General features: G+C 48.8%; 1 protein-coding gene across 25 annotated transcripts in view; it reads right to left on the reverse strand.

Annotated features, from left to right (window-relative positions):
- The window catches only part of Cacna1d (calcium voltage-gated channel subunit alpha1 D), a 293,868-nt gene extending 271,286 nt beyond the window's left edge, over positions 1–22,582 (reverse strand). For 24 of the 25 annotated variants that reach the window (XM_063275281.1, XM_006252595.5, XM_063275280.1 and 21 more), the window contains exons 1-3: positions 22,098–22,462; positions 19,837–20,146; positions 15,920–16,025 (exon numbers count right to left, since the gene is read on the reverse strand). In XM_063275281.1, the coding sequence (XP_063131351.1) occupies positions 15,920–16,025; positions 19,837–20,146; positions 22,098–22,164 (483 nt within the window). In that variant the 5' untranslated portion in view covers positions 22,165–22,462. Of the gene's footprint in view, positions 1–15,919; positions 16,026–19,836; positions 20,147–22,097 lie in introns of all 25 variants that reach the window. The other variant, NM_001389225.2, reaches the window with a different exon arrangement.
- Between the last annotated feature and the right edge of the window lie 4,664 nt (positions 22,583–27,246).

Consider the following 27,246-nt stretch of genomic DNA (forward strand, 5'->3'; position numbering starts at 1 on the left):
TCCTGAGTCAAGTGCACAGAGCCTGAGTAACTGCACGTCCGTAAACAGCAACAGCTGCAAATGGCCTAACTACAAGGCTTCCGTGGAGCCCAGCCCTGGCAAGGGTCAGCATGAGTGCCTCCAGTCTGTAGAACTCCAAGACTAAGTCCCTTGACTCGTGTGTGTGTGTGTGTGTGTGTGTGTGTGTGTGTGTGTGTGTGTGTAGGGGTCCGGGGTTGAGGTGTATGACATGAAGGAGTGCCTTGCCAGGGGAGTAATATATCTCATGGGACCAGAGACGAAAGACAAAAGTCTTGGTTCAAAACATCTCTGCAGAGGAGAAAGTTGGAGCAGACTACCCTGCAGATTTAGAGAAGTGTAGAAGCAAAACAGTAGGGCTGTTTTGTTTTATAAACACACAGAATTGTGTAAATAAGTGCTCCCTTCCAAGGAGCGAGCCTAGGAAGCCAAGCACGCAACTCTGCTGACATGGCCGGTCGTCTGAACATGCTGGAGATGCCAGCAAAGACCTTCATGGCCGCTCGTCTGAACATGCTCAAGATGCCGGCAAAGACCTTCATGGCCCCTGACACATTCCGTGTAAGGGCATCAAACGCAGAAAGACTCTGTTCTTTGAAGACAGATTTTACTTTCTTACAAATATCCAAGTGTTTCTCCACGAGCTGGCTGGAGAGTAAAGTCGGTGTTAACCCTGGAGCACCCATGTCTAACCCCGAAAGGCAAACTTAGAAACAGGCTCTGGCTGGAACTCTAAAGACACGCGTCCGGTGTCACTGGTGCAAGCACTACAGTGACCTCTCTGAGTACCTGCTTGGGTGCTTTCCGTAGGCAATGCCAGTCTCTCTCCAAGGGCCTGGGTGTAGAGAAGATCCCTCACTGTTCCCAGTTGAAAGTAGCCAGGGGCTAGTGTGATGGCTTAGTAGCTAAGGCCACACTTGCCCTCAAACCACTGACTGGAGTTTGATACCCAGGAGTCATATGGTGGAAGGAGAGAACTGACTCCTGCAAATTGTCCTCTGATCTCTCGATAGATAGATAGATAGATAGATAGATAGATAGATAGATAGATAGATAGATAGATAGACAGACACACACACACACACACACACACACACACACACACACACACAAAGACAGAGCAATAGAGAAGGGAGGGACAATCTTACACATAACAGTCAGGGGCTGGAGATGGTCCCACTTGGCAGAGTGCTTGCCTTGCATCCCTGATCAGCACTGCCTAAGCCTGGGGCGGTGGCTCACAGCTGGAATCCCAGCACTGAGGAAGTACAAACAGGACAACCAGAAGCTCAGGGTCATCTCACCTAGCATGTTTGGATATCGGTCTGAGCCACAGGAGACTTCAGAGGGAGAGAGGGGAGAAGTGGTAGCACATACCTATTAATCCCGATACTAGAAAGGCTGAAGCAGGAGGATCCAGAGTTTAAGGCCAGTGTGAACTACACAGCAAAAATAAAATAAAAATGGGGGGTGGGGGTGGTGAAAAGAAAGCAAACAAAATAGCCAAAGCAATTAAAGCAACCGTTGAGTTACCTCCTGCTGACAAGGCGAAGCTTCATTGATCGTCATTGACTAAGTGCCCCACCCATGCCAGGGCCACAGAACTGTTCCGACCCAGGGATGACAATGTCTCTACCTACAGGTTCAGTCTTAGATTTAGGGAAACAACCCCACATCAAATGCAAACAGACCTGTAGCTTGTCTCCCCTTGGGGAGCTAGTCCACTCAGGGCTCTAGAAAACACCCAGCTCGGCACCTCAGATGCACAACCACTATCAACAGAAGGAATGGAGACCTGCTTGGGGGTATCTGCAGCCTTAGATTGCTCTCCGGCTTCAAGCAGTGGCCAAATGCATCAGTTCAGTTTTTCATCACAGACAAAATAAAGACAGGTCAAGGAACGGGCTGAAGAGGTGATATTTAACTGTGGTCTGTTCACACTCAAAGCCTAGAAATGTCATCGGCTTGCCTGGAGGCCTGGCTAGTAAGCCTCCCCGTTACTGGGCAGAATCGTTTGTAGTTTGAATTTCGCAAGCACAGCGAGTCCCACAAATCTCAAGGGGCCCGAGGGAGAGTCCATATTTCAAAGAACAGCCAGCTGGCTTTGAACTCCCGAAGCAGCAACTCTTGGATGGGCAGGAGAGGGGCCTCCAGCTTCAGGTCTAAGCAGTTTGTTGGTCCCTCCCTAAACCCCATCTATGTCTGCACCTTCCCACCTCCCCCAGGACCTTTGCCATGACCACACCAGACAGTGAGGGACCCAGGTTAGCAATGGCACTGTGGAGCTCAGGGTCCTGTGTAACTTACACAAAAACTAGAGGGACGATGAGGCCTAGAGAGATGAGGATACCGCCTTTCATGTAGCCCTGCCACAGAGGTCAGGAAATACTTTCTCATATACTTGACTGGAGTTTGCACTCACATAACCACTGAGAAAACGCAAAGCCAGGCCACCATCACACTTCCCAGGCCGCTCCTCATACTTCTGCACCCAGCAGACCCCCGGCCCCTCCCTCGGTGGCTAGCTTCTCTCAGCAGTTAAGTAACTTCTCAGAACCCTATCAACCTCATCTGGAAGACGGATGCGGGATACTACTCTGCTGAAGACAAGACAATGTATGTGGGATGCCAGGCCTGGCCCCTACAAACATCGCCAAGCTACAGTGCACAGGGACAGAGGGAAACACCAGCCGAACACGAATTATCAACCGCATGCTTGTTTCCTCTGCCCTCGGTCACTGCTGCTTTGCTCTGAGATGGGGACCTCGGAAGAGCAGCTGGTGACCAGCACACTCATGGGGCTGGTAAGCCCTAAGCTAGAAGCAGGAACACACCCCTTGCTGGAAGAAAGGGGTGGAGCCCTCTCTTCTCTTCGCGCCTTGTAGATGTGGCTACAACAGGGGAAAGACCAAGCTATGCCCTCACAGAAGACCACAGGGATTTAACTACAGAGGCCTGTGGCTGATTGGTTAAGACTCTAGAACGCTCCAAACAGGAAGCGAAAAGAGTTGCCTGCTCTGAAGGACTTGACCGCTGTCAAGCCCTTTGAACCTCACTGAGGAGGGGAAAACCTTGGCCTGTTAACTCATGGATACTAGGGCTCACTTAGGTGTAATTTTACCGACTCTTACAGACTTCATGACAAGCGAAACAAAGGACCACCCCACCGCTTCCAAAGATGGGAAAAAGCAGAACCAAGACAACGAAGGTCATTTGCCCAGTCACAGAGAAAACCACCATCAAAAGTAAGACCCAAACCCAGACCTGCTCCCCCGGCCCCCCGAAGTCCCTACTGTCCTAGTAAGGGAGGGATTAGCTCAGGGCAGGCTCGGGCTGGGAAAAGGAAGTTTGATGCACAAGAAAATAAATGGGGCCGTATTTCCCATTTCCACATGCAAACACCTTCACTCTGCTCAACAGTGCTAGGAAAGTTGGTCTCAGTGCTCCCACCTCACAGGTGAGGCCAGGGATCATGAAGAAGCTGGACCCCTGAGCTCCCGGAAGTCCTGCCTTTGCAAAGAACTTCCTCCAGGGAGAAGCCTGGCCTGAATGGCATGCAGTGGGCAAAGTCAATGATGCCAGGAAAACAGAATGTAGGAAGAGCAGGGAACGTCTCTGCCTCATTGATAGAATGTGAGCAGTAAGCACAAGACCCCATATAGGTAAAACCAGGCGCTGTGGTCCAGGCTCTGCCCCCGAGGACTCACAGGCTGAATGCCCAACTCAACTCCTCAGCTTGTGGAACCAGTGTCCTTCCTGACACACCGGCTTTGGCAAGCCATTGAGACAGGTGGACTGGGTCGGTCTAGTGAAAGGAGCATCTGCAGGACCCACTACGGCCAAGGGTCGGGGAAAATGTTTCCAGTATGACTCCAAGGACCCGGCCTCCCCTCCGCCGGCGTCCCGGAAAGAAGCCAGCCAGTCTTCCCGAGCTTCAGTTTATTTGCAGACCTGCCTTGCGAGGGTTGTTCTTCCTAGAACCAGGTCTGGGATAGAAAACCTTCTATGGAGTCACACGGAAAGACGAAGCTGGAGACTGAGCCCAGGCGAGACTCTGGCGCCACCACGCCTCTGAGGCCCGCTCCAGCCGACCTCCCAATACACGGCAAATCTCAACTGAAACTCCGCAAGTCCTTTCCAAAGGGCTAAGAACGAAATAAAATCCGCTTGATGCCCAAATGTCAACCATGCTGACTATTCTCACTTTAACTTGATGGTTGGGGGGGCCACTTGAGTGCTACAGGGCTAAGCAAACCTTTGCTCTGATTCCCTGGATCTCAAGCACTGTCCCTGCCCCTGCTTGGGAATGTCCTCTAGATGGGAGTGAGACCCGATGCGAAGTTTATCAGGAATATGCAGCTCGCCCAGGGAGACCCACAGGAGGCTCTGAAGCCATTCCTCACTAGCTCCCTGGTGGCTCATCTCTGCTTGGGGGGGGGGGGGGTAGGTGCCATCAGCAGGCAGACCTCACAGGGCCTGAACAGAAGACAGAAGGCCAGGTGTGACGCTCAGCCCTGCCCACGGCCACGGGGGCCTCCCACGATCAGCCAAGGCACCCTGTTTCCTCACCCGGAAAAGGAAGACGCTCATGGTATCTCGCTGGCAGATTTATCGTAAAGATAACAGAGAGTTAGAGAAGACTGTACGTAGAGAAGATGTCCATCTAGCTCAGCCAATGCTAGCCCGAGCTGGTGAAAAAGGCCACGGTTACTGCCCCTCAGGTTATGGTCGGGAAAACAGAAAGAGCTACCGGAAACTAGCCAGTGAAGACCCATTACATCTAGGAACGCGTTCTGCCAATTCTCCCCAGGAACGGAACAGCCTCTGGTCAGTCCCTGACCACTTCTACCACTCTTGGGGCAGGCTGTAGACAAATGACTCCGGCAGGGTGGTATCCTTGTTGACGGTACCAGTATTTTATGATGCCAGACAGGAGGAGAAGTGAGCAAAATGACAGTTCGGCAGACATATAGGGAAAACTCAAGGTTATTAAAAGTGGACTCCGTCCCCAGCTTGCTTAACGAGACAATCTCTTGTCACTGCTGTCCCTGGTATTCTCAAACCCTGACCCTCTGTAACATTCAGAATAAGCAGGGAGAACAGACTCCCTAGCCTAACACCTGCCAGATTCCCATTTACTGGGTGACAACAGTCAAGTTACACTGCTAAGTCCAAAACAGGACCGACTGATCCATGGGGAAGTCTCTGAGGTCCTGGTGGCATCTGTAGTTCGTTCTTAAGCAAATCAACACCAGGGCATCCTGTCTGCTCAGCCCCTGCTGACTGTAAGGCGCCATCAGCCAAACTCAGTAGGCAAACGGACCACTCCAACGCTTCCTGTGCCCCAGAAGTCTCTTATCACCCTGTTAGCCTCCTAGACCAAAAGACGTAAGAAGCATGTCTCTTCCCCAACCCTTGCCAGTTCTTTTCTTTCTGATTTGTAATTTTAAACGTCTTCATTTCATTACCACCTGGTTAAAAACTCCGAAGTGAGCCATGGGTGGATTCACAATTGATTCATATTTCGACGAGTCAGAATTTGTGTAAGCACAGAGTGGTTCACTCGTGCGTTATCACCGAAGCGGGACCAAGGGCTTGCTCCTGGTATGGAAAGGCAGCATTCTGTCGTTTACCCACTTGAGATGTTTTTGTACAGTTTGAAAGCAGTCTTTTCAACACAAACAGTGCTTCGTTATGCCCCACTGTCCTCTATTTACTGAAGAACACACAAGAATGTCAGCTCTTAACAGTATCGGCCACTTCCTAAGATTAAAATAATCCAACAACATCTCTTGGGGAAAAAAAATTTTTTTTGGTTGATGGGTGGAGTCTTTTGCATGATTCCAGGCTATCCCTTGTTTTCTGGCTTGAAGTGGGTTCACACAATGCAAGTGCACAGAATGGACTAGGTTTCACACATGATAAATTCTCAAAACCATGAACGCCTAAAGTGATAGCTGTGTTAAACTATTCATTTTAACAGTCCCAGTTTTCATCCTACTTTACATAGCCAAACGGTTACTTTAAAATGTAGGAACGCTTTCAATTCCTACGACAGTGAAATGCGGTGCCTGGCCTTTAGACAAGGCATGAGTGCAGAGACCACATGTGTGCTCAGCACTTGTGACCCTTGTAAAAGCAGAGATGTGACTCACAGGGCCAGTGTTGTGCCTTATACTGTACAAGGACCCATGCTGTGGACTCGTCCGTGGACCGCATCCTACAAAGTGCTCTGTGGAGGCATGGGGTTGTCTCTCTTTGTGGAGAAATAAAAGCTATGCAGGTCCGGGTGAGCTCTCTTTCCCGTCAGCACCGGAACTCTAATGGCCAGCGAAGGGCACAGGTGCTACTGCCCCATGCACCTGAAGGACCTGGCAGCTCTTCTGTGTCTCAGTTCTCTGCCATACCTACTTTCTGGGTCTGTCGGGTGGTTAATGCTGCAGAATCGTCCCCTTACATCCACACACAAGCACCGTGGCACACACACACCGTGAGGATGCGAGCACACACATGCACATCCGTCTAAATGCTAATTTTTTCCGACTTGTGAAAATTCACATACTGTTTTGTACTTGAGTGTTTCGTTGGCATACCATGTACCAGGTATCACATCTGTGCCTCTTTACCGAGGAAGCCAGAAAATGGTGTTGAGTGTCCTGGAACTGGAGTTACAGGCAACTGTGGGCTACCATGTGGGTGCTGGGAATCCAACTTGGGGACCCTGGAAGAGCCCCTGTTGCCCTTTAGCCATGGAGCCATCTCCCTAGCCCCTTAGGATTCCATTTTCTAATACCCTTCAAAGCCTTTGGGAGTAAAAGGGGTATAAACCCTATATAAGTTCCATAAAACAGAACATGTTTACTATGTATGAAAGTAAAGTTGTTAATATACAAGGAACAAGGGAAAGTGGAAATTATTATGTGATTTTTTTTCCCCTTCCCTAGCTAACAGACTGCAGTGCAGCATCTATCATGAACTAAAGCATAACAAACATGTGTAAACTAGGATGTACGTAAGACAGCCCCATGGGTGAAGCCACTGGCCCCACGGGCCTGGTGACTGGAAATCAACCCCTGGAACACACATAGACAAGGAAGAAAAGAAGTGACTCCATAAAGCCATGTCCTCTGACCACACATTCCACGGCACCCATGCCTACGTGCATCCTGCGCACACACGATAATAATCAATAATAATCTTCGAAACTCGGTTTTTCTACGACTCATCTTCTTAGTTCATTCGATGGATGCTACATCTGGAAACATTGCAGCTCACAAGCTCATGGCACACGGAGCTTCCAAAGAATCAATCCAAGTGCCCTTGATCGGAGTCAGGGCTGCAAAGAGCCTGGCATCTAGGACGACTTTGGCTCGTGGATCTTTTTCCAGGTGCCCCAGGATGCCAACATCCCAGAAAGGCCGTCCCCTGCCCCAGGAGCCCTTTCTCTAGAGCCTGAGATACAAAGCAAACGGTCACTCGTCAGAGTAAAATGGCTGCTGGTATCAGAAAGATGTGGTCTGGGCAGAAGACACACAGCAGGGCACACTGAAGCTACACACTCACACACTCTACACCTCGCACAACCAGAAATTCAAAGCATGGGACTCCATGGGCTCAGCCAAAGAGGTGTCGGCCAGCGTGAACTCGGAATCGCATGGGAGGGTGTTCAATAGGGTGCCACTTAAAATAGTGAGCGTTTGGAATTAATGCAAGCGTTCGTCAGAAAGAAAACAATTAACTAAACTGTGGTCCACTCGTGCATGGAATGCTTTGACAACAGCTAAGACGCTGTCAGATCTCTGCACACAGATGTGGCTAGATCTATAGGACACGTTAAGTAACACCGTACGTGGACTGTGTTCCAAATACTCTGTGCACACATATATTTAGAAAGTTACAGATTATATATATCTAATAAATATAATATATATATGCACATATGTGTGTGTATGTATGAAAAAAAAATCCAGAGAGTTTACACCAGACTAATTACAGCAATTATAAAAGGCTGTGTGGATAAAGGGAGAAGCTACTTTGAATTATTTTAATTATTTAAGGTAATGTATCCATGCATCGTTTGTATAAATGTTAAATGATGACATATAGGAAGAATTCAAAATACGAGAAACAAACATGGCTGCCCTCTAATCTCACAATACGGGGTTGCCCTAATGAGAAGGCAGTGACATGGTAATCCACACCCAAAAGGGACAGAAGATGGGGGCACGGGGCCAGCATAGTTGGAACCGTAGGTCTCAGTAAATACTTGTTGAATAAAGATACCTCAATATTCTGTCTCTCTGTGTCTCTCTGTCTCTGTCTCTCCCTTTCTGTATGAGTGTACGTATGTGTACAAGCGTGAGTAGAGGTCAGAGGTCAATATTGGATGTCTTCCTCCCTTTGTTTTTGAGACAGGGTCTCTCACTGAACAAGGAACTTGCTAGTCTGGCTGGTGAGCAGAGCCCAGGGCCCTCCTATCACTGCTTCCCTAGGACTGGAGTTACGTATGCAGGCCACCACCACACCCAGCCTGGTTTGTTACCGTAGATGCTGGAGACAGAGCTCGTGTTCCGGGAGTTGCTTAGCAAGCACGATACTGACTGAGCATCTAACACCCCTCCCCATCAACTTCCTTTCTTATAAACAAGTGTCCTCACAGCTCCATTAAATACTCTGAGAATTCTCTGTGCTACACTCCCCAAGGAGCCCTAAGACCAGATAGCCCCCCCCCCAGATCTGACTGCCCATGGGGAGAGGACAATGGAGTGTGAACATCTCACTCAGCCCCAAGGACCCCCACACTCCTCCTTCCAAGCTAAATTCTGACAGGGCCTGCTGCCCAGCGGGGCCCTTTCAGTCTGCACTAGCCTCCCTCCCCTCAGGCAGCCCCAGTCTTTCTTCTAGCCTGTCCCTCACATTCACTAATTCAGCAATTTCAACAGATGTTCTAGATTTCTGAAATTACTACTCACCTAGCAGTGGAGGAACCGCCCCCACCCCACCCCACCCTGGAAACCACAGCAGGGGCTCTGGGATATGGCTTAGTTGCCACAACAGCATGAGGAACTGAGTTTGCACCTTGTAAAACCCAGGCATGATTGCATATGTCTGCAATCCCAGTGCTGGGGGAGGGGTGAAAACAGGCGGATTCCCTCCGGAGTGTATACCGGCTGGCCAACCAAGCTCTGGGTTCAGTAAAAGAGACCCCGTCCCAAAAATTTAAGGTTCTCCAACAATTGAGAAGACATGCGACAGAGACCTGTATATACATGTATGCACACAGCACATGCACACACCCACATAAACATTCATATACACCACATACGCACGCACGCGCGCGCACGCACACGCATGCACACGCATGCACACATGTGCACACTTACAAGCAGGGTGCTGTGAGGCAGATTGGTTGCCTCAAGCACTTTCTCTTTCATCCCCACCTGTAGCTTTCCTCACAATTTATTTCCCAGCTTTGCTTGTCCAAGAAAACATCCTTCCTGTCTGCAAGAACCTCAGCCCGGAGAACATCAATCCCTCCTGAATTTAAAAGCCAAGGCCCCCTCTACCATTTTCCCGACTCCGCCACATGAACGGAACAGGATTGGAAGGACACATCTTGCACCTTCTAAGGGAGGCAGAAGTAGGATTAGAAGGCCCCTCCTGGATGGCCTTCCAGCTCCTGCTGGGCCAGGGACACTGTCCCAATGTCTCTGTCACAGTGCTTGCGCATGGCAGCAGCGTGGGTAAAGTCTCCATGACCTGTGTCACTCCTCAGGACCTTTCTTTGGTGAGGAGCTGATAGTCTCTTCTGGGGTTCTCCCTCAGTTGCCAGTGTTTAAGAAGACACATACGTCTTCCTCACTGGGCAAAGTGTTCCCTCTGAATCAGCTACATGTCACGTTTAAGAACAATTAAACATTAGAAGACCGTCAGAGGAGGCAGACTGTCCACCACTCTGCTTCTAGGGTCTCTGCCTCCTCCCTGGCATTTTACTATATCAAACTTGAGCAGGGATGAAGAAGGGAATGTGTATTCCTCACCATCTTCCCTGCAATGACCTAAGGAGAAGGACGCGGCAGCCTGTGAGGATGCTCTCCGGGAAGTGATGAAACTCAGAAGCCCAATGGGTAGAATGAAGTCCCACTGCTGTCTCTAAACCTGACTTTCTAGCTGTGCCTGGGGCAGGGATCAAGTTCTGGGCAGAGTTAATAAAATGCAGTGGGGTGTGGCCCTGTGGTAGAGCACCCATCCTACCATGCTTGAGACTCTGGATAGATCCCCCAACACTATGAAAAAGAAACAACTATGGCAAGCACAGAGATCCACACTTCTTCTTTCAGCTAAGCCCACCGAGCATAACCCAAAGGGCTCAGGCCAGTCTTCTAAAGCTCCCACGTGTCCTCACTTTAAGGCGACCGTTGGAGATTTCCACCTAATGCAACAGTGAGATTTGTTCCTTAAGAGAAGCCAAATGAGTAAGGACACTGCTGGGGTTCCTCCGAAGGAACTTTAACAATGGGACTCTGGCTCTTTAAGGCTGGATGCTAGTTCTGCAAAACCATCAGTGCTCAGCTCAAGTCAGTTTCCGTTCAATAAAAGATCAAGCTTCACAATCTGTCCTTTGTCAAAACACAGTGCCACAATGAAAGCGATGAAGTGCTCCTCACCTTGCTGAGGGGACCACTTCCAGGCAACATTTTAAACTGTAAGTCATTTACTCTGGCTGTTTTTGTGGCTCTCCCTCCACCGATCCTCCCATGAAATGTGACAATCCCCCGAAAGAAGTCATTCACACGCAACCTCCGTACAGCACCGAACACAGGAGCCAGCTCATGGTGGGATTCAGAAAGTGCCTCGGAGCACTGCCATCCCTCTCCGCTGCCTCGGAGATGGAGAGTTTAATTTGCCATGAAACAAAGACACAACCCTGAAATTATAGGTGAACTCTGACAGGTGTTTCCTGTAATCTCATTAATATTGGACAAGAAGTGAGCAACACATTAATCATTAGCCAATTGTTGAAAATTAACTAATGCTCTATAAAGGCAGGCACACACAGAGTCTTCATGTGCTCACCCCTGTGTTTACTCGGTCATGTGACACTCATCTCCTGACGCGCCTACTGTGTGCCAGGCGCAGGCCCAAGTTCACGGAGCTACAGCGCTGAGTCAGACTCCATTCTCGGCTTCTGTGAAGTCCTACTACAGCTCCACCCAGTCTATTAACCCATCCACAGAACGGCCGGCTCTGTACCCCCCCCAGTGCCCATGTGCAGAGCCACTGCACACAAGCCACCCCCCCACCCTCCACTCCTGTTACAGCTACTGAACAAAGTAGAAAGAAGGCAACAGCGTCTGTAAGTAGGAAAGTATAGCGTGCTAAGCAGAGTCCAGCGAGGGAGGAAGCATAAACTTGGGCAGGCAGGGTAGGTGGCAGGGAGTACTCAAGGTTACAGAAGGCTAGACCAAGAAGAAGCACTTGAGCTATCCTGGAAAAACAGCTACAGGCTAGGCACATGGCCACAAGAAGTGCGGCCTACGTGGAAGCCACAGAGAAAGCGAAGACCTAAGCAGGAGTGCAGAGCTAACGCCCAAGACCTAAGTAGGTGAATGCCGAACATCTGATGCTCCAAGCCCATAAACCAGGCTAAGTGATTCTTGGTACTGTGCTACCTTCATCCTACTCTGCAAAGCCAGGAGAGGCTAAACCACATGACCAGGCAGATACAGTGAGCTTGTCAATTGCTGTCCATAAGACACAGGGAGAAAGCAATCACAATACCTCATCCCATGGCATCCCCAGCCACTGTGGTATGCCCAGTCCCACTGACAAGTGTCCACACCCCAGCACAGCTTCCCAGAGGGGCCCCCTACCACTCTCGGCTACTCAGGGCCATAGAACCAGAGCACCAAATAAATAAGAGTCATCAAACCCAAGCTCTGAGAGCTCCGGAAGAGTCAGTCCTCTGAGACCTTTCACCCAAAAACTGTGGCTCAGGAACGGGGCGGGGAGAGGCACTTCTCCTGCGACACCTGTTCACTTGGCATCCCAAATGCTAACTCACTTAACATCTCCTATGAACTACTGTGCCAGGCACAGGGTGAGGAGCTGGAAGTGGGTTAACGAATAAGATAAAACGCTCAGAGTACCACAGGAGAAGTAAGATAGTTCAACTCTTCAAACCTGATCAGAAAAGTTATCGTATAGAGACCTATGTCTGAGGCTACTAAGCAGCCACATGGAGTCATCTCGGGGGAAGAAAACGGTACAAGAAAAAGACGGGAAGTAGACAGGTAAGAGAAGGGAGCGCTTGGGAGCTTTGGAGGAGCAAAGGGAGGGGGTGCATCTGAGGAGCAGAGAATGGGACAACAACAAAGACCAGGCTAGATCAAGTGGCCCCAAACCACAGGGTCTGGTCTCTCCTCCGTGGGCAATAGGAGCTACCCCCAGAAAATCATATGCTAGTTGGAGGGATTTTATAGAGGTGAAAGTGTCAACGCCAAAAAACACAGAGGAGCTCGACAACATGAAGGCAGAGACTTGGTTAAAAAAAAAAAAACAACTTTTTATTCAGTTTAAAATCATATTTCATGAGGCATGGTCTGTGTATGCCCCTTTGCTAAATGGAGAAGCACACAGAAGCGGAGTCGTGGAGACGGTCTGCCCTCAGTGGCTCCAGAGGTTAGGGGTAGAGCAGGGATGCTCTCAGTGGGTGGGTGGGGATCCCCCTTCAGACAGTTTGAGCATGGTGGAGAAGTGAGAGGCAGCCAGTTGGGGATGAGGACCAGGAACAGTCGCACTGACTGTACAGTGCACAGCCATGATGGCTTGCTTATGGGCAAGCCAAGGCCGGAATGAAGTAAAGTGTGTCCACCCCAGGAATACGGAACCTGCCATCGTCCCCACTCTGACAACTGATGCAGAAGAGATTTTCTCCTTGGTGCCAGCAAGAAGAGAAAAGACGTGTTCTACGCCTTAAGTGGAACGGAGCAAATGCGGCTACGGGGCAGGCCTTTACTGTGGAAACCCAGTGAGCCAGAGTGTTTCCATGGCTTCAGCCCTGGAAGTCCACGGATGAAAGCTTCACAGAGACTTAGCGTTCATGCTTAAAAATAATAATAATGATAATCTAACTCTGGGAAAACGTGTTGCCACCACGGTAGTCTCCAAGTCCCCAAAGCTAGATGTGTTTACACACAACAAAGACCGAACACGGACTGGACCCGGGGGGATGGTCACATTTCTTACCCAACCAAAGCATTCATTTCATTACTGATGACCTGGAATGGACAGAGACATCAGACATAAGCCGCCCCTGCATGGCAGGCTAAAGGATGGGCACACACATTCTTGCCAAGCTCCCAGGCAAAAAAAAAAAAAAATTAAAATTAAAAAAATGTGCCAGAGCTCCTATCCATCCAGCTTTGCAACCCATGACGGCTTCTGCCCTTCTCTTTGTCACTCACATTAAATGGAAGGTATTTACTACAGATGAAAAATAAGCTTGGCTCAGCTGCCTCTAAACTGATCCCCAAAATAGAGCAATCGCTTTGGTGTAAATTGGGTCAAATGTATAAAAAATAAAAAAAAAAAAATTTTTTAAAAATCCAGACTCCCCGGTGGGAGGACAGAGGTGGCATGGGACCGTGCTCAGAGTCAAGGTAAATCCACCAAATCCTCGCTTCTCCTTGTAGTGGGGAAGGAAACGTTTGAAGTCAGACAGGGCTCATTGGATCATGTGACTATCCAAGTAAAAGCAAGACTTTAATGACCTGAGTTGGAGACGCTCAGTGCAGAAACCAAAAGGAATGTATATGGAGGTTTTTAGAAAGGCTGGTCAAGCCAATGAACCACCTCCCCTCAGAACAGGGTTCTTCAGAACCACCTAGAAAACACCCACTGGGGAGGGAAACTAGGGAAGAAGGGAGGGGTAGCCATCTCCTCACTTCTTCGCTGAGACAGCCAAATGGCCTAACATTTCTATTAGTGCCCTGAGTTTCTTTAGGAGGGGGGGGAAAAGGCAGAATATTAATTAGCTTATTCATTCAGCTACATTAATTATTCCATTGATCTAAATTAATCTGCCATTCTGAAAGGTATTTATTTTCTAAGTTTGTTTAATCATTTCTTTTGAGGTACAAAAAGGCAACAAACTGGGTCACCATTCACGTTGTTAAATTTGGTAACAAAGCTACCACCATCTGTGGCCTAGACTAGAGTGACCTATCCCCATTGGTGGAGGCTTTCCACCACTCGAGAGTTTCCTTTTGAAGACGGTAACCTAAAGTCTGTAACTGAACCACAGGTCACTGAAAACACCCCAAGTCCCACGGGTGATATCTCACAACAGAGGTAGGTAGTGAGGGGCGTGTGCCTGCGTGTGCACATGCGCATGTTTGTGTGCTGACCTCCTATTAGGCCATAGTTTTTCAGGAATAACAGCCAATTTTTTTTTTAATTCTTTAGAAAGCAAACTGCCAAAACCCCAAACGCAGACATCATGGTATACCTGAAATATATACAGCATTGGAAACAGAAATCCTGAACATAAACCATGAAAGCCAAATCCATAAAAGCAAAGCTTCACCTCAGACTGCCAGCCAAGCTCTGCCTGACCAGGACGAGCCTAGTGTGTAGAGCATTTGTCTTTGCAGCCTTTGCCTGGTTAAAAACATCCAGCTTCCTCACAAGAATCCAAATCAAACGGAACCAACTCAAAGAAGAGAGAGGGTGAGAACCAAGCCTCTTGCAACCAACACTGGTTCCCTCCCTCATCTTCTGCTTGGCTGGCTTCCAACTAGAAAGACCTAGCCCTCCCAAGAAGAATGCTGCAAAGCCCCCCCCCACACCCCTCCCCCCAAAAAACCTGAAATGGCTTCTGCACCACAGAAAAAAGACAACAGACTGTCAGGGCGTTTTAAATAGGTCCTAGTGACCTTAGCCAGTCTCCTTAACTGCCGTGTGGGTGGATGGCAATGAAGAAAGGGTCTGAGACGTGTTCCCCATCCCCAGTACAACCCAGTGGGCAGCTGGATGGGGCAAGATCCAAACTCAGTTCAGTGTTTTTCAGTGCCTTCCCTTTTAAAAACTCTATCAACTTTTCCCAAAGGAAGTTCCAGGAAACACTAGTACCATGATATTAAAGTCTTCCTCCCCCCCCCAAGAAAACCCCCAAGTGTTAAGACTCCATTCCAATTGCTTTCCATGACTAGCTGAGTTAAACAAAACGAAATCTGCTTTTTAGCTGCAAAACTTCCCAGAGACTTTTCTCAGCTCTTGTAGACTATAAATGTTTAAGAGGGCAGTAAAGTATATGACAGCATCCTGGAGCATTTAAGCATAGATTCGTCCTAAAATCTACTTGGAGTTTTTTTTGTAGGCCGTAGGACGTAAACTCCACTGCCATACTGATTTATTTCCCAAACTGAGTCCTACATAATCAAGTTTGTTGTATTCTACATCTATAAAAAATTGATAGCTCACATACAAAATCTATCATAATGCTTATTAATCAGAAAAATTAACCACAGTATCCACCACACAAAAACAACACTGGATTTTAAAAAAAAGCTAATATTGTTCAAAAGCTAATAATACACAAAAGCCTGTGTAGAGAGAGAAGTTATTTTAAAACCCTTCTACAAGTTTCTTCCAAAAAGGTTCCATTCCCTATTTATGTAAGACTCGTGACTTTGAACACTTTCATTCAGCATGAATCCCAGAATCCAGGTCAAATCTAAAAAACAGTATCGACAACAGAACCCCACTGTTGCGAGGCTTGGGGAAACTCAGCATCCGTAGTTGTAAACCACATCACCCACAATGCCGTCTGCCCGCTCAGTCACGGAGGCAGAGGACTGACATGCACCAATCGCGCAAGCAGGAATCCCAAGTTACTTACCAAGTTATGATTTGTTGAATTAGAATCATCTTCAGGGAACGGGATGTAAATAGCTAAGGCCACACAATTGGCAAAAATAGCCAATAATATAAATATGTCAAATGGTCTGAAAGCTTTTGTTAAGGCACATGTGTTATGCAAACATTATCCATCCCTCTCATACCCCCCAAGCATCTCCCTTACACCTGAACTGCTGGTGAAATGAAAACCACCCACCCACCACTTATCTCCTACATACACACGGACATACACACACAGACAGACACAGACACACACACACACACACACACACACACACATATACACAGACACACAGACACACACACACACACACACACACACACACACACACGATTCTGTGGTGATCATGACTACTGGGTTTTCAGCAAACCCAGTAGGGGGTTCTTTCACAGTCCCCTTACTGTGACCTCTCCTCAACCCTTTCTTCTATTGCAAGGGTCATGTTACATCCATTCTTTTGGTGTTCGTTGTGTATTAAAACCTGGAAGTAATGAGCATTCAGTCAGGTCATTGTGTGAAGCAGGTCTCTTCTTTCTATAATTTAAAAAGTGACTAGGATCTTACTAAATCAGCCCTCATAGACATGGAAATATAACCATCACAACAGAGACCTCTCCCATTGGTCCTTCTCACTGTGTTAGAGTCATTTTCTCAGAGGCTCTTCCTGGCTGGGACAGTCTAAACTCCTGATTAGGACCAGTCCAGGCAAAGCCATGGGACCATCTCCCTCCTCTCTGTGACCCCGTGTCACATGTCCTAGTACCTTGGATGCTGTGATAATCGGGCTGCCAGCTCCCTTCTTCTGGTTTCTCTACCAGAGTAATCAATAAGCTATAACTGTTTCAGATTACAGCCGGGCTGTGCTCACCTCATAATGTGCTGTTTCTGTGTTCAGTTTATAAACAATTAAATTTAAAAGCCACAAGTAACCGGCACCAGACACTTTCAAAATAGGCTCTAACAAGAAAATCTCCGAGGGCTGTCTGGAAGAGTCCCTTTGAGATGAGCCTTCAACAGATGCTTGCCCAAGCATTCCGTTAGTAAGAGGTTGGTTTTCTGCCTTTTTCCAAACAGTGGGTTTGTTGAGCACTGAATTAATCTGTAATTCCTGGGTTTGAATTTCAACAGTGTTATATACAACGCTCATACACAAGAGGCATGGTGGCAGTTTTACTAAGTCCCACTAGGTACTGAAGATTCAGGGATGGGGACAGTCTCCTTTCGATGTCCTCCTGGGAACCCCGGAGAGTGACGCAAGAAACCAATACCCCTCGCCTCTCTGGAGATAGCTGCTCCGGGTTCTATAAAGCCTCGCCCTCTGGAGAGCTCGGATAACTCCGGGAATAAGGACTGGGATCTCACTATCCTCTTACTAACTTTGATGGGTTTATTTTTAAGCCAGTTAGCTTTAATCATATTGATTTCTCAACTCGGTTATAAAATCTTCTGCCCTGGGATCTGACTTTAGGAAGACTTCCGGGCTCTGCTTCCATTTCCCGAACACACACCTCTCCCCACTCACCCCCTCCCCTTCATCCCTCCCCCCTCTCTCTCCTCCTCCTTCTTCTCTCTCTCTCTCTCTCTCTCTCTCTCTCTCTCTCTCTCTCTCTCTCTCTGCAGGTCCCCTCTGACACTGTAAGTCAACCATCCTGAAGTCATTCCCATAAAGACACACTCGTGCTTCCTGTCCCCCACACCATCTTCTTCCTCTGAGAACTGCTCACACTGTGCAGGTAGGCTACGCCTTTGAGGTGTCTTGTTCTTGGCAGCACTCTAGTGTCAGCAGACAGACAGCAGAGGATCCTGTCTTACCACTATAAGGGATAGGTGGGTCTGAGTCAACAGCTGTTTCTTACACAGGCACCATCGCGCCTGCAAAGGCAGACGGACTTTTCCCAGGGCTAACTGGGCACGACTGAGCTGCTGAAAGGGGATGTCCATGACCGTTCCCTAAAATGGAAGGGGTCATTTACTATCTACCTGTTACAGAAATTGTGCACGGGCCTCCTGAACTGGCAGCCGTGTCTCCTAAATCCCTTGTACACATCCTTGCATTTGGTAAGTCAAGAAAGAGAGCTGGTAGTGAGATCCAGGAATCCCTTCTGTATAAACTGTTATGTACAAACTCCTATGCATGAAGGGAGACACTCCACATACAGGGAAAGTCCCTGCTTACTCTGAATCACCTCACACCAACCTCAGAACATGTGTCCAGCATCTGCAGCTGCTGCCTCTTGACTCTAGTAAGACCACCTAACCATGCCCTTACTTAGCAGCCCCCCCTTGGCCTATAGGAGAGTTCTGTCCTCGGACCAGAGAGATTAAAGAGAAAATGCTCACACACAGCCCCAAGTATGCGAGAGATGCCATAACTCACTCTAGAGGGGAGACATCTGTGCTAAAAAAGAAAAAGTACAGGAAAACCTTCAAATCCTGCCCTGGCCTTCAGCTGTTCTCTCCAAAACCTTTCTAGACAGTTGCTTCATTTTAACTCCTGTCCATGAGCAGACAAAATAAGCAAGCTAAGAGAGAGAGAGAGAGAGAGAGAGAGAGAGAGAGAGAGAGAGAGAGAGAGAGAGAGATCATGCAGGCAGCTGCCATGATGGGAACCTAGATTTTTAGGGGTCTTCAGCTCCACTCTGTAGCTGTCACCCAGCAGGCTTCCAACATGGCTTCTCCCTTCCCTGAGCTGAAGAAAGCTCCATGCACACCCCTGCCTGCTGCCAGGAACTACTCAGAGGGCCTGTCAGCCCAAAAAAAAAAAAAAAAAAAAACCCTTCTGGGAAAGAGAAAAGCTTTTTACCCAGGCCAAAGAAGCACGCGATTAAGTAGAAACCATGGGTTCAAGAGAAGGTTTCATTCGACCTTTCTAGCGGGTGGCAGTCACTGGAGCCGGACTCCCAGATCTGGGGAAGGGAATAAGCAGGTAGAAGCAACATTGTTTCCCAAGATCTGGGGCATGGCAACCATCCTAGGGGCAATCAAAGTTCAGTTTTAAAAATGCAGACACTCAGAAATGCCACGTCAGGCCGGTCCATATATGTATGTATATATATACAGCACCTGTCAGTTCCCCGCTGGAGCGCTGCTTTGTCACTCACAGGGCTTGGAGGAAGAGACGCTCACCAGCCTCTCCTGCCTGGCTTCTACACTTGTGTGGCTGCAGGGTTTTGGTTTTGGTTTGTTTTTAAGCTTATCAAAAAGAAATTTCAAGAAGTCATAGCATTGACCAGCCAATAAATAAAAATAGTAATAATAATAATAATAATAATAATAATAATAATAATAATAACAATATCAAAAGTAACACCTCCCTATGAAGCAAATGTTCATGCAGCTGCCTGAACAATTAGAATCAGCAAATAGCAGTGCCAGAAGCAACCGTCACGTTCACTGTGGCTGCTCAGGCAAATTTTAGTCACTGGAAGCAGAAGATTCCACTAAAGGTTATTTCCAGTACAGACTGACGATAGTCTCCGTCTCAGTCTTTTTTATTTTTTGAAGCAGAATACCAAATTTTCAACAAATTAAAATACATATGACTGCCCCCCCCCGCCCAAACACTAACCGCTTTAAACCTATCCAGATCCTATGACCAAAGGTCGAGTTCAGATTTTTAACTCCCTACCACTTTGAAACTGCAGCCTTCGCTCCCTTCCCCCAGCACCACACACACACACACACACACACACACACACACACACACACACACACACACGCTAAATATACACCCCATGGAGCCACCCTCGGCAAGCTGAGGAGACAGGAAGCTGTAGCCCATGAACCACTTGCCTACAGTCTCCTGTGCTGCTCACATCCCAGACTGCTAAGGCTCTGAGAAGTGTCACCGCAGAAGGCGGATCCTTTTGAAAGACTTTCCCACAGAAAAAGGATACTTCCAATCCACTATACTAATGCAGGCTCTTCGGATGGGGTTATTGAGGGATAAACAGAAGAGGGCACGGGCAGGTCGGCTGTTAGACGAGTTACCCTGTTTTTTGCTCTTGGCGTATTGCTGACGTTTTCTTTGGGAGAGAGATCCTACAGGTGGGGGTGCAGACGTGCTCATGGTCTGGGCGGCCTTGGCCTGTCTAGCAGCATCAATTGCAGCTTGCCAAGACAGGACGGTTTGCTTGGAGCTGTTCGGCTGAGAAGTTGGTCCTTCACCAGAAATAGGGAGTCTGGTGCCTCTTGCATAGTTTGCCTCTGAGGAGAAGGAGAAAAGAGATTATTTTTCTTTGGGGAAGAAAAAAAAAAAAAAAAAAAGACCTTGATCTATACTATCTTTTTAAAAAAGCAAAAGTGTCTCCCATCTTGTGTTTCCCATTTTGAACCTTGTGTCACAAGTAGTGGGGTTTGGCCAGGCAATGCAGAAGTCAGCAGAGCTCTGCCCTGAGCACTAGACATGCGTTGCTGCACCACACCTAGCCACACTGGTACTCTCCCATACCTGTGTCTTCAAAGGGAAGCCATGAGTGCCTCTCTTCTGACAAACTGGGGCTATTCTCGAATTTATCCTGTGTCTTTTCCTGACTTTGAAAACACACGTATCTCTCATGGCTTAACAGATACATCTATACAGCTGCCTTTCTCTAAAATTTATTACCAACACACACACACACACACACACACACACAGAGAGCCAATAAATTCAACAGTCTTAACCATTTTTAGGGTGTCCTTCCAACAGCTCTCCACAGCCATAAATGCATTTTTTCTACGTAGAAGAAAAAAAAAACAAACTCCTCACTGGCACCAGGCAATAGCAAAAGCCCCATAACAAATATCTAGATTATGCACTAACACTTCCTACAAATGAAAATTCATGGTGCTTGGGACTCATTTCCTCCACAAGCTTCCGAAAACAGAAAAACATCTTTAGGGCTTTTTTTTTTTTTTTAATTGCAGCAGTAGCAGCCAAGCCAGCCTGCACCCCTACACCTAAGAGACAGGGTGCGTTATGCCAGGGAACCTCAAGGCCTATTCAAGAATTATCTCGGCGTAGAGTAGCATCCAGGTACACACAAGGCAAAATACTCAAAGGTGGGGCGCGGGGGGGGGGGGTCGGGTCTCTTCATGTGCGGAGCCCGCCTCACTATGGGTCTGGCCATCCCTCAGACGGTCTCACAGGTGCCCACGTTGGGCCACCATCATCACCTCTGCTGAAGCAGATGTCAAAGTGAGAAGGGTGGAGAGAGGTTGGAGATCCAGGCGTTTGCAAAGCTAATTATCACTAAGCAAAGAGTCAAAGCAAGCACAGGTCTCCTGCCCCACTGTCCTATGAGCCTGGGACAGCAGCAAAGCAGGCAGGTGGCACTCAATCTGAGATCAGGAACTAATTTTGCCAAGCTTTCCCTTTGAGAAGTGCTCACCGGAAAAGGCTTCAAGAAAACAGGGTTGGGAGATGCCAACGACCTCCACGGAGGGAACCTAGCCAAAAGCAACCCAACCTTCTCAGACCCAGCCCCGCTGGTGTGGAAACTGCACGTGGTGCCATGGCCAGGGCTGAGTTGCAGAGCCCCACAGCGGCAGCAACTCTCTGGGCATTGCTAGGTTACCGACGACGTGTGCACAGGAGGCACAGGGAGCGAGCGGGAATACTCGCTCCACCTGACCCTGTTCCCCCAGATCCCAAGACCGGGGGGCTTCTCCCATGAGATGATGGATGTGCACTTTACCAAGTGACCCAACGAGTAAAAGCGGAGCAATCCTAGAATTTTCCTGATGCTACTAAAGACCTTCCTCTTAGTCAACCAGAGGCGTGGGGGTGGGGGGGGGGAGGCTGGAAAAGGGGTTCAGGCTGAAGACTAACACCTCTTCCATCGCTCAGGGGCAATGAAAGAGAAAAGTTGAGCCCGAGGGCACTTGAACCCGAATCACCTCACTCTCGCCCCTTGGCTGCACAGTACTCCACACACCCAATGGCCGCCCCCACCCCAGCAAATGCAGAATTAACTCTGACATTCAGGGCCTGAAGAGGAGAACGAAGTAGCTGCCGCGCATCACCCCTTTCTATGTAGATGACACCAAGCCAAAAGCATCATCTCCAACCCCCTCAACCCACCCAACGCATCGGAGATGGGGGTTGGGGAGTGGGAAGAGTAGGATCCTGATAGGATGAGGTTTGGCAGCGGGTACCCGGGCTCTGGCTGCTCACCGTTCGCGTGGTCCTCTTGCTGCTGCCGTTGATGCTGCATTTTTTTCATCATCATCATCATCATCATCCACGAACATTTATTGAGCGCCTACTGTGTGCAGGGCACTATGCTCAGCGTTAGGGAGGGGGAGGAACGGGTATGGGAGGTTACTGATAGGTAGGAGCCGCGGTCCCTGCCCTTATTTTCGCTTCAGCAGGGGGTGGGGAAGGACAGAGACAAATAATCAAAAATAAGAATAATTTATAAAAACCGCCTGCCACCCACGCTCCTTCTTTTTTTGAAAAATGGAGCAAAATAAACTTTTTGTAAAAAATAAAATCAGATGTATATATTATCTTAGTAATATATACATGTAAATTTTTCTTTTTTTTCTTTTTTCTCTTTTTTTGCTGCAAAGGAGAATTGGCTTGGTCCCCTCCTCTAGCGGAGGGACACCGCGGTGGTGCCCGCCCGGCCGCCGGGGCCGCTCGACGCGCCCCCCATGCCGCCCGTCCGCCCGCCCGCCCCGGTGCCCGGTGCCCCGCCGCCGCCGTCGCCGCCCGCGCCGCCGCTGGCTCGGGACCGCGGGCAGCCGGAGCTCACATCCGGGGACGGAGGCGCTCGCCCGCCCGCCCGCCCGCTCCGCGCCCGCCGCGCCGCGCTGCACGCCGGCTTCGCCCTGGCGACGCTGCGCGCCCGCCGCCGCCGTCCCCCGCCCTCCCCCGCGCGCCCGGGCCTCCCACCGGCCGCGCCGCGCCCCAGCTGCCGGCCTGCGGCCCACGCGCCCCCCGGGCTCCACGGCGCGCGACTCGGACGCCGCCACCCCCGGGCTGGCGCGGCTGACCGAGGGTTAAGCGCGCTGCGGCCGCGGGCCGCCGGGTTAACCCCCTCGGTGCCGCCGCGCGGGCGCCCCTTCCCGGAGCCAGGCCCGTGGGGCCCGGTGCCTGCTGCTGGGGGCACCGACGAGCCGCTCTTTTGTACCGTGTCCCCGGGAGGAGGCTCCTGGGGTCCTCTGGGCTGGCTCTGGTGGCCTTCGCTCTCCGCACACCTGGGGGAGGCCCCGCCCCCCAGGAACCCAGGTGCCCACAGGCGATCGCTGCTGCAGCATCAAAGCTCAGGGTTCCAGGGCTCTGCCTGGACCGTGGACAGGCGTCCCCAGGCCCCCACACTGTTTCCTCCAGTTTCGGGGTACAGAGGAATGGGGGAGCCTTGCACTTTAGGCAGCACTAACTGTCCTCAGGGAACTGCCCTCAGCCCCAATCCCCTCCTCCCTCGCCTTATGCATACGTGGCGGTGGGCCCCCTCCCTCTCGCCACCACCTCCACGTGTGTTTGGAGGCAGGTACAGAGAAGTAACGGCCGAGGTCTTTCAAACCGCGAGTGCGGAGAGGTAGAAGGTGCAGCTCGAAGTGATGACTCGTTTAGGAATGAATACTTTGTTTTGTACCTTCTCGGCCTCCTGTTTGGGGGAGGGGGGAATCTACAGGCCCCAGCTCCTGTCTAGTGGGGGAAATACTGTATCTAGTGGATGACTGATATTTTTCATTTAGCTTTGTGCTGGCTGTTGGGTAAAGGCGTCTGCTTTGTTACTTTGCAGGATTCGATTTATTTGCCTTTGTTCGGATCTGCTTGTTCCTACTGAGTTTTAGAACGTTTGAGAACAGCGTCTTTAAAGCAAAAGGCTCAGCGTGAATTAAGAAAATAAATGTTTCTGGGAAGGTACTCCTTGCTCAAAGACGACACACTGAGCATCTCTGATTGTTGCAGGGGGGATCCACCTGGGAAGAATGACTCTCCAGGGGTCTTCCTGAGAGAGGGGTGTCTAGTCCATCCGGAAAGAGGAAAACAACCGTGCTTGTCTGCTTTTTTTACTCTGCTTTTTGGAGAGTGGCAAGATTGGGAAAGAGCCTATGGGTTCTGTAACAGAAGGCTAGTCTGAGCCACCTCACCGAAAAGGATGCAAGATGGTCCCTCAAAGAACTTATCCTTTGATGGGACAGATTTGCGAGGATGTACGTGTGTCTATATCAGAATTCCGGGTCTCAAGCTTAGCCTTTAGAGACTTCTAACACTGGCCCACAGTCCCATTCGGTCCAGCCAACATTGACTAGGCATCTGGTTAGAGCAGTTGTCTAGGCTAGGTGTTACCAGGTTAGATGAATGTGGCACAGCCCCTTCCTCAGGGACAAACCATCTACCACAGGGAGCAGACGCTGAGCTATACCAAGTGTAAGGAAGTTTTCCCAGTTCTCAGTTAACTGCTTAACCGAGAAGGGAGAAGAGATGGACCACAGGGCAATGAAGCTATTCTGTATGTCACCATGATGATGGGCCTAGAGCATGATTTGATTGTCAGAAGGCTAGACTTGTGTACCAAAAGCTGAACCATGATATAACTGTGGACTGGAGTTAATAATAACCCACTGTACTGGCTCAACCAACAGTGGTAACAAACGTACCATACCAACCCAAGACGTAACCGTACCAGAGACTGTCGGAGACATCTCCCTGCTGTGTAAATTCCCTGTAATCCTGAAAATTTGTCTCTATTAAAAATGGGCAGAAGAAGAAGCTGTGGGAAGGATGGAGGGAGGCACAAAAGAGATTAATGTGTGGGTGGTATCTGTTTGAACATCAGGGAGGAGGGGGTCTCAGGACCACTGGAAGAAGGCTGTTTGGTGGCTGGCTAACATCACACCTGGCTCCTCTACACGGGGAATCAGTGAAGGGGTTTTAACTGAGAATTGGCAGGATAAAATGATGGGGGCGTGGGTTCTACACTCGAGGTACGAAAAAGATATATATATATGGATATATATATATATAATTTCATTTATTTGTGTGTTTGTGGATGTCCCAGGAACCCTGTTCAAGAAGTAACTATCTTGGGGGCTGGGGATTTAGCTCAGTGGTAGAGCGCTTACCTAGGAAGCACAAGGCCCTGGGTTCGGTCCCCAGCTCCGAAAAAAAAGAACCAAAAAAAAAAAAAAAAAAAAGAAGTAACTATTTCTTTCTGCCATGTAGGGGTGAAGGGGGCAGGTCTGAACACGGGTGCTCCAACTTGGTATTAAACGCTTTTGCCCTTTGAGCAGTAGATATCTCAAGAGACCCTGGAATTGAAGTTTGGGCCTCCCATTTCTGCAACATCATCGTCAATCAATTTTTGAAGGTTTGGGATTTCTTTTTTTTTCTTTTGTGAGGCAGAAATTGTTTTTTGATTTTGGATTTTTTTTTTTTTTTTTTTTTTGGTTTTGGTTTTGATTATTTTCCCCCATTCTACACAGTTCTGCATGCTTTGGCGCACTGGCGTGATTTAAATATACATATATTTAAATGTTAAGGTAAATTGTTGAGAAAATAAGTGGTGGCTAATGTTTTGTGAGGGTTTCTGTGCGTTGAGTTCTAATGCAGGCCTTGTGGGAATTACCTCACTTAGTTCCCATGAGAAGCCCATGAGGAAACTACTGTAAATACTCATATTTGCAAATGACAAGTGACACCTAGGAGCTGGTTTGCCCCAAACCACACAACCCTAGTGCTGAGCCATTGAGACATGAGAAAAGCCCAGACTGAAAGATACCTATTCTAATGGATGCTGGCGGCCAGACAGTCATTGCCTTCGGTTGTGGACCAGTGAGCCCACCAAGTTCCACTGAACAATTCCAAACTCGGCCAGAATCAGAAGGTCACAAGCAAAGACTGTGACAAAAAGGGCCCTCTAGGGAGGAAGCCAGGACCACAGTGGGAGGAGGGAGATAGCAGAAGTAAACAGAATGCAGTACTGTAAACTGAAATTGTCCAAGAGTAAATTTATTCAATTTTTTTAAATGCAAAAGAAAGAAAGAAAGAAAGAAAGAAAGAAAGAAAGAAAGAAAGGAAGGAAGAAAGAAAGAAAGAAAGAGATGTTGGTTGTATCTGCAAATCCTTGACTGTACCACTAGCCCACTGATTCAGGGTATTCTCTGTGCCCTTCAGATAGAAAACACGCCCACTTAAAGGCACAGAGCTGGCATCTTGAATGAGGCTGCCCATAGGCAGTGCATCTTGGAGCCCTCTCCTGAGCCCGGCATGGCCTCCACAACCTCACCCCCATCACACGCCAGACGCTCCATCAACTCTGGTCTACCTCTCACAAATTGTCCACCTTGTGTACAGAAACGACATTGTCACTTCCCAGCCCATAACCTGCCTCTCCCTTCCCCTCGCATCCAGCCTAAACTCCTGTGCCCGACTTCCAGCCTACTCTTTCGCACGGTTCACCTTCACTGTGGTCAACAACCTCCTCATTAGGCCGTGAACATGCTGTGCTCATTTCTGACTCTGCCTTGGCTCAAATTTATTCACTGACCTGAAATCCCTCCCTTGCTGACCTCTAACTAAACCCTCATATTTAACAAGCCTCTCCGGAGTCCGTACTTCCTACCAAAAGCCTCCCATGATGGGCCCAGCCACCTACCTAGGTATGTGAGCCCCCCACCTTGCACCCCTTCCCTATAGCACCCATTATTTCTTTAGTGATGCGGCTTCTGTGCTTTCTGGGATTGCTTTTTTGTCTGTAAATCCTGACTCTCCAATCTCAATCCAGGCCCTTAAGCAAGGATCATCTCCTGAGCCCCCTCCTCCAACTGCCAAGTGTTGTGATCACAGCAGGCACTAAATATTCTGATTAATTTTCATGGGCTCATAAAAGCTTATAGATGTCTCTAGAAATTGTCAGCTAATATTTACCAAAATCCCATAAAGTTTATTGCAGCATGCCCAGCCCTCCTCCAATGGTTAAAAAGAAAGAAAGAAAGAAAGAAAATAATGAAAAGAAAATGAAAATTGGGTTCGTCGCACACTAGGAAATCTAATTAAGAGAGACAAGCAAACAGATCCTGAAGGTTATATGCGGAATAGAGCCATAAACACACTGCAGAGTTGGGTCTGAGTGGGTCTCTTCACTCACAGACCATGGTGCAGAGAATAGCCCTGACCTCGTGACCACCAGAAGAAGAAATGAAGTGGTTTGGGGCTGTGTGTCCCAATGGTATAAGCAAAATTTGAACACATGCAGAAATCAGAAAGCAGGCCGATGGCTGGGAACCAGCAGGGCTGAGAGGAGAAGGGTAGGAAAATGCAAAACCAGGGCCAGGGCAAGTCCCTAATTCTAGCTTTCTAGTCAGGGTAT

The sequence above is a fragment of the Rattus norvegicus genome, chromosome 16 (genome assembly GCF_036323735.1).
Source record: "Rattus norvegicus strain BN/NHsdMcwi chromosome 16, GRCr8, whole genome shotgun sequence".
In the NCBI taxonomy this organism is placed as follows: Eukaryota; Metazoa; Chordata; class Mammalia; order Rodentia; family Muridae; genus Rattus; species Rattus norvegicus.